At 36.2% G+C, this 8,352-nt stretch overlaps 1 protein-coding gene across 1 annotated transcript; it reads left to right on the forward strand.

The window, feature by feature from the left end:
- The first annotated feature begins 5,595 nt into the window (after nt 1-5,595).
- LOC118908091 (olfactory receptor 10AG1-like) lies at nt 5,596-6,525 on the forward strand. The gene has a single exon (XM_036877149.2). The coding sequence runs from the start codon at nt 5,596-5,598 to the stop codon at nt 6,523-6,525; it is 930 nt and encodes a 309-aa protein (XP_036733044.2).
- Nucleotides 6,526-8,352: the final 1,827 nt, after the last annotated feature.

The raw sequence follows: 8,352 nt of genomic DNA on the forward strand, positions 1-8,352 counted from the left end.
ATGATGATTAATGATGCTGAGTATCTTTTCATGTATCTGTTGGCCATCTGTATGCCTCATTTGGAGAAATGTTTGTCTGGGTCCTCCATCCATTTTTTAATTGAGTTATTTGTCTGTTTGGTGTTGAGGCATAGGAGTTTTCTATTCTTATTAGTTTTTGTCTGGTTTTGCTAGTAGATAAGATTTGCCCATAAAATGATTTGACATTTGTTACTTCCTTTTCCTTATTTTGGAAGAGTTTGTGAAGGATTGTTATTATTATTATCATATTTTTATATATTTGATAAAATGTGCAAGAGTAGCTATCTAATGTATAGAGATTTTTTAATTACTAATCCAATGATTTTAATTATTATTGTTTTTGGAGATATACTTGTGTTTGTGTATGGTTTATGGTGTTGTGCCTTTCTAGAAGTGTCTCCAGTTGTCTAAGTTGCCGAATTGGTTGGCAAAAGTTGTTCGTGCCGTCCCTTAGAAACATTTTTTTCTTTAAGAACATTCATGACATACAATAAATGCAGTTTTTAATCATTATTTTAAGCTACTATTTTAAATGTTTGCCTACTGCTTTAAAACTTTTAAGTAGGAAAATAGAAAAGCACATATTTGTACTGCAGCATAATTATCTATGTAATTACTTTTACCAATGCTCTCTTTTGATTTTTGTGAATTTGAGTTACTATATAGAAGCCTGGGCAATTGAGTTTTAACAAAGGTGCAGATGCTTTTTTTGGAGAAAAGGTGTTCTTTTTAACAAATGGCACTGTAACAAATGACCAGCCATCTAAAATATCTAAATCTAAAAGTCATCCCTTATACAAAATGTAACTCAAAAGTGTCATTGATTTAAAGGTAAAATCCTAAATCATAGAATTATTAGAAGAAATCATAAAAGAAAATCTTTGTGACCTGGCATTAAGCTAGAGACCTTAAATGTGTTACCAAACCACAATCTTTAAAAGAAAATATTTATAAGTAGGATTTCATCAAAATGAAATTATTTTGCTCCAAGATTGGCATTGCTCAGATAATTAAAATACAAGTGAACTGGTGAAAGAGTTTGGTATCACATATCCAAAAATGAAAATTTATATAAAATACAAAGAAATCCCCAAACTCAGTTGAAAGGTGAGAAACAACTTAATCAACATATGTAGGAAAACCTGCATGAATATTTTTCAATAGAGTTATATAAAAGTCAAATAATCATGAAAGATGCTTGCTGTCATTAACCATTATTAAAATGCAAACTAAAGCAAAAGGAGATTATGCTATTATGGTTTAATGACCAGAATTAAAATAAAATAAATCACAATATAATATAATACAAATATGGTGAATAAATATATAAACCTTGAATAGTGAGACCTTGCAATGCATGGGCCATGATGTTTCCAGTATCTGTTTTTTGGTCTCCCAACTCATCAATTTTTATACAAGTGTAAACGTATTCCTGCTTCCTGTAGTTAGACCTAATATTCTCATCTGTTAAATTGTGTGAAGGTGCGTTTATGTTTGTTTGTTTGTAGGGACTGTCACAGAAACTTATTCTATTAAATCACACTCATAACCCTGAAAGGAGCCACAGTGACCCTGAGGACATCCTTGGCTGGAAAACAACACAGGAGCTACTTGGATTCTAGGTTTTGACAGTTGAGGGGAGATAATGACAGATACAGGGCGTTGTAGCTGGTCACATGGCTGAACCACTAGATACATTTCCTAGCTTCTCTTCCAGCTTGGGGCGGGCTGGTGACTGAATTTGACATGAGGGGTTATGCATGAAGTTTCCAGTTTGTGCTTCTAAAAAGGAATCAGTGAGTGCTCCGCTCCTTCCTCTTCCCCTTTCTATAGCCCAGGAGATGCTGAATTCTGCCTGGTAAACATGGACGTGAAGGTGGAAGTTATCTATCAGAGATGACGTAACTGCCCCCAAAGCCCTAAACTCTCCTTCAGACTTTTTACTGACTGAGAAAGAAACTTCTCTTTAAGACACTGTTCAATTGCATCTTTATGAGAACATCTTACTTAATCTTCAGTAATATGTAGTTATAAGTTTCTGGTTTCACAATCCTTATATTTTTTAATAATCACAAAAAGTAAGACAGGTAGGGAATTTAGAGGAATGGAGTGGCCAGAATATTTTTCATTGTACCAAACACCTTGAGTGGCAGGAAGAATGGTTTAGTTCCATTGGAAAGGGACAGGGGAAAGGAGTGACTCCCGAAGGTAAAGCATGTTTTCTATTTAAACAGCACTGTTTGTGATGACAAGAGAACATGTCTTACAAGGTGAATGACCTCTGTTTCAAATAAAGGTAAAGTACATAACCACCAAAAAAGAAAAGAAGTTGTCATTTTTTTCTGTCTTTTAACTCAATCAATACAGGTTGGCAGTATATTTGACCTTAATCCAAACAGGTAAGCATGAATTATTTTGTCCAACACAAAATTTAGTTTTACATGTATATTGTGCATTTATTTAGCAACAAGGAATACTCATTCACAGAAAATTTAAAAAGGAATCCTTTGTTGTTATTATTGCCATTGTTTAATTTCAAGGGGTTGACTGATGCAGACAGCCTTTTTACTCTTCTGACTCCCACTATAACATCAAAGTGTATCAAAGTGTAGAGCACTTTGTAATATAAGGGAACAATGCACCACAGACTGCTGACATCATCATCATCACCACTGCCAACATTATCATCCTCTTAAGTGCTAATATTTCCTAAGTTATTACTATGTGTTAAGCATAAGTTTAAGTAGTTTGCATGTGTTCATTCTAGGGACCATATCTCAGTAATTTATGTATAACTAAGGAGCAACGTAGCGAGGCGGCTTCACTGAAATGGGTTTGCATACCACTGATACCAAAGGGATTCCTTGTTTCTTAAGAGAAAGTCCCATGGTAAATGAATCTGAAAATTCTAGATATATTGGCAGGTGTCCGTTTATATCTTTAGAGACTTCTGAAGAAAAAAAGACTTCTAAAGGCTTCTGAATGCATCACAGATTTCTGATTATGACGTCCTGTCTTCGATTTGATTTTATAAACTCCCTTTGAACACAGCACTGTATACACCCGGAAAATAGATGGTGGAAGTGGTATCCCAAACTCCATATAAAGAAAATCATTGTTTCAGTGGGAAGACCGGAAAAAGAAACACGAAATATTTGAATGAAAACAATGATGGCTGCACTTAGCTGAGTTATATAACGGTTTTCTTCCTATGTGGTAGAAGCGGAAGCACTTCAAGCTTTCCAGGCATCATTGAGAGCAGCAGCCAGGCGGCGGAATTTGAAGTTTTTTTTTTTTTTTTTTTTGATGAGATGTATGGAAGTACAGTTTGGATCGAATTTGAATAATTATAATATTTCTTTACAAATGGTTTTATATTGATAATTCTACTTAATAGTAAAAAATGTGTTGCTCCATTTGAAAAAAAAAATGTTACATCCAAAGAAAAAGACTTCAGTTTCTTTTGAACATTGTATTCATGATTGCAAATTCTGTTGTTCTTGCTTTTTATTCTTCTTAACTTTGTGACAGCTTGATTTCAGTTTTCTTTTCGAGTGTGCTACCCCACTTGCCCTTTAAGGAATAAGCAGAGCAGAGAGTGTATCAGAGGATGATAGACGAGCTTAACAAAGGGCAGATGCAATAAAGAGAAGAGAAAGGATAGCAGTTCTGAGGGCAATGGTTAGCGCACCAGATGTGGCTGCATGATGCTTGCTAGTCTGGAAAGATGTGGTGATTCGCTCAACACACAATTTTAGTAATTGTCCAATCATTAGACCCTACATTGAATAAAATAAGTGAATAAAATGTATTTAAAAAGTGTGTAGGATGGTATATTGAAAAAAGGCAGGGTTGTGTAGTCATATACACATGAAATGACATCTTAGTTATGTCACCTACCAGTTTCTATTTTTGGACCATCTTAGAGTCTCAGCTAAAGAATTTTTACATTCCCGATAGTTAAATTTTCATTGGGAGAATTGCATAATAATGAAAACGAGTACTTTACCATGTAGCCTGGAATACTGCCAATGGTAAAATAAGATATTATGTAACTTTCCTTTTCTCAGTCACCTAAAATCCTCTGAATGTCCAACTTTTGCATGGACACCTTCTCCTGCCCCATTTGTGACTGCAATTTTGTAGCTGAACTTTTGACCACTGGCCACACTTAACACCCTTAGGATATGGTTTTGATGTGTCTCTTCTTTACAGTGAGTTAGTCTCTACTAGCTTTCAAATGAGTTAACATATAATAGGAAAGTTATCTGCAACATACTGAGATAATGAACTCATTGCTACTTCTCCAAGAGTGAATGTAAAGAGCATAATTCCTACACACACACACACACACACACACACACACACACACACACACACATGCCCTGAGAAGACATGCTTAATCTACACCAGGTTGTGGGGGAGGCCTGCATTTTGGTAGGAACACGTACCTACACCTTGGGGACTATTCCAGAGAAACAACCAATTTGATTAACTTGTTTTTTCAAGAAGTTAGAAAATTGCACTTTGAGGAACAAATACACTATGCATTTCATGGAAAGATGTACAGAATATCAGAAGAAGCTTATAATCTAGTTACAGCAATAAGAAAAGAATATAAGAATCATGAGCATCATACCCCAACACACTCATGAGAGTAAGCACACACACCCATGTATACAAGGGAAAGTCTGAATGGATTGACTGGGTCAGTAGACTTATAGCAATTAGTGAGGATGTGGGTGATTTAACCTCTCAGAGATGACTTGGGTTGATGTCTCTTGCATATGATTAGTGAGTGACAGGGGCACAGTCGAGTTAGAATTGCTTCCCTGATCATGAATGCTAGATGAGCCTGCCCCTAGCCTCGAACTTTTCTGGACTGGAAGTCCATCTTAGAGTTTCTTTTCTCTCCAATACAAAATTTGATAAATTATGTCTGCTGATTCCATAGATCTTACATTGTAATACACGATTTTAAACATTAAATAACATCCCATAATACATAGTAGTCAGCTCATCAATTTTGTTTTATAGTGAGATAGCCTAAGTATGCAGAAGGTGAAAGTTAAATAATACTTTGGGAATACAACAGAAAAACATCCACCCCTAAAGCAATTTGAGGTGGCTTACAAAATATTTACTTGTGCAATGAAGTTAATTTTGAATTGGTAATAATAGAACACAGAATTGAGAGGTGAAGAGAAAAACATGGCAGCTGAAAGAATGGAATCATTGTTATAATTGAACATAAATTCAGATTTTGCATTTTTGAGTGTCCAGATGAGTAGCAAAATTACAATCATCTATCTTATCTTCAGAAGCAAAGAAATATGATAATCCACAGCAGAAAAAAAAAATGCTATGAACATTGTTTCCATTTAGATACCTTTAATAGTAATAAAAAAAACATTTCACTATACTTTAGAACACCTGGAAGTTATAAGTTTTGTTTTCATAGATAGTTGGAAGAATGGCAAGGCATCCTGCTTGTGCATCAGAAAACCAAAACCACAGAAGGTGAATGAACTTGTGCTTCTGATCGCGTCATTCCCACAGATGAGCTCTGCAGGGATGAAAGATGGGGACAATGTTTCTACAGTGATGCAATTTGTACTCCTGGGATTTTCTGACCTTCCAAACCTCCAAGGCCTACTATTTGGGCTGTTCTCCATCATTTATATTATTATCCTAATTGGAAATAGCCTTATAATAATAATAACCAGACTTGACCCTGCACTACAGAAACCCATGTATTTTTTCCTGGCAAATCTTTCCTTCTTGGAAATCGGTTATGTGTCCGTCACTCTCCCTAAGATCCTGCTGAATCTCTGGACCCAGGATAGAAGCATTTCTGTGCTGGCCTGTGCGGCCCAAATGTGCTTCTTCCTGCTGCTGGCAGCCACGGAGTGTTTCCTGCTGACCGTGATGGCCTATGACCGCTACGTGGCCATCTGTCGCCCTCTGAACTATCCCCTAGTCATGAGCCGCAACGTCTGTGTCCGAATGGCTGTTGGCTCCTGGATCGGTGGAATCCCAGTGCAGATAGGACAGACCTGCCAGATTTTCTCTCTGCGTTTCTGTAATTCTAACCAGATTAACCACTTCTTCTGTGACGTCCGTCCCATTCTCAAGCTAGCGTGTGGAGACACTTCAGTACATGAGATTTCGGTCTATGCAGTAGCCATACTGTTTGTCGCAGCCCCTTTCGTGTTGATACTCGCCTCTTACAGCAAAATCATTTCCACCATTCTGCAGTTGCCCACAGCCCGAGGACGGGCCAAGGCTTTCTCCACGTGTTCTTCCCACCTGCTGGTTGTGCTTTTGTTCTTTGGATCTGCCATTATTACCTATATAAGGCCCCAAACCAATCATTCTGCAGGAATTGACAAACAGCTCTCTCTTTTCTACACCATAGTGACTCCAATATTTAGCCCCGTGATATACACCCTTAGGAACAAGGATGTGATTGCTGCACTGAGAAAATTAATACTTAAAAAATAGTGCGATGACTTTCATTGTAAATGTTTTAACTGCTTGTAACAAGTTTATCAGAGAAACTTTTCAAATCTCTACATTCTCCTTGAAGAAGTTACCCACTTATTGCTTATGATATACTTGTAGATACTTTTAAATACCTACCTGCTAGTACTGTGATTGGATATGTCCTAGGCAAATTAATCTATCTTCAGTGCTCCGTGTCTAAAAAATAAAATAGTAGTATGCCTCATGAATGAAATAGTAGTATGCCTCCCATATTCCATATAAAAACTAAAAATAGAATCCAGGGTGTGAAGACTTTCAGTTTAAATATACTGGAAAGTATACAAGACTCCATTAGCTCTTGAACAACAGGGGAATTAGAGGCCCTGACCCCCAAGCAGTTGAAAGTCTATGTATAAGTTTGATTCCTCAAAACTTAACCTCTAATAGTCTACTCTTGATGGGAAGCCTTACTGATGATAAACATAAGCAATTGACTCACACAAACTAGTGTATTATATGCATTAGAAACTGTATTCTTACAACAACATAAGCTAGAGAAAAGAAAATATTATTAAGAAAAACATAAGGAAGAAAAAATGCATTTTCAGTACTAGACTGCATTTATCAATAACGTAAATTTACATCTTCTGTTTACAAGATGAATAGACAGTACTTACTTCAGTATTGTCTTATGTGATACAAAACACTGAAGATGTTATATGTATCAGTAACACTAGACATCAAAAATGAGAAGGTAATGTGAAAAAGAAGCACATATTTATTTACAGGTATAATGATTCATGCACTGGTAAAAGAGAAGCAGCAATATGATTACTCTATGGTAGAGTATTGACTAATGATAAAATCATTTAAAAAATTTTGTGGCATATAACATGGTAGTTATTCATAATATGGTATTGCACATAATCATTTCGTGATTGTTTTTGATATTTCTAAAGAACAGTTCATCTGGGAGTTTGCTCAAATTGTCACAAATCTCCAAAATTTTTCCAATATATTTATTGAAAAAAATTCACATATTATCCATGAAGTTCAAACCAGAGTCGTTTAAGGGTTAAGTATATTTCCCTAAATAGTTTGCTAACTTTGCACACTTGTATTTATTAGGATCCTTTGATTCTATAGCATGGAGACTAGCCAATAGCAATCAAATAACAAAACCTCATTGGGTGGCTGACTAAAATTAATGAGCAGCCAAATATTCCTATGTATGATGTCAGACTCCTAGCAAAACCCAGAGATTTTTGAGCTTCAAGAAACATTGGGAGCATATTTATTTAACTCAAGGTGAACCCATGTGGATTATGATCATAATACCAAAGTAAAGTTCTCATGCACTTAGTTCTCTTCCTAATAGCTTCCTGCCAGAGCACATGATATAACAGGACACGCTTACCTGTCTCAGCCAGTTTACTTGGCACATATTTCTATATTCCACTTGGCAACTGCGGCCCCAGAGTAGCTTGCTTTGAGTTATTTCTTCTTTTTATAACTGCACTCCAAACAGCTACTCCTATGCCAATTAATTAATTTTAAAAGAAAATGTCCATGATATTAACAGTGAAGAAAGGTGTTAGGGGCTGTTTTCAGGACCACCCAAAGTCCACACAGCTGCATTGCATTAGTGTGCCTGCTCTCTCATGCCTGGAAGCCTTCCTAGTGTTTGGAATTATTAGACTTTTGAACTGATTTTATCAAGGAAAGTGAGCAGCATCAACAGAACCATTAATGCCTACCCTCCCGGTACCAGATTCTCAAGTCTGCCACCCACAGTAAGAGATTATTTAGTGCATCCATCTCTGAGTACTTCTGCCAGCAGTTGAG

The sequence above is a fragment of the Manis pentadactyla genome, chromosome 9 (assembly GCF_030020395.1).
Source record: "Manis pentadactyla isolate mManPen7 chromosome 9, mManPen7.hap1, whole genome shotgun sequence".
Lineage (NCBI taxonomy): Eukaryota > Metazoa > Chordata > Mammalia > Pholidota > Manidae > Manis > Manis pentadactyla.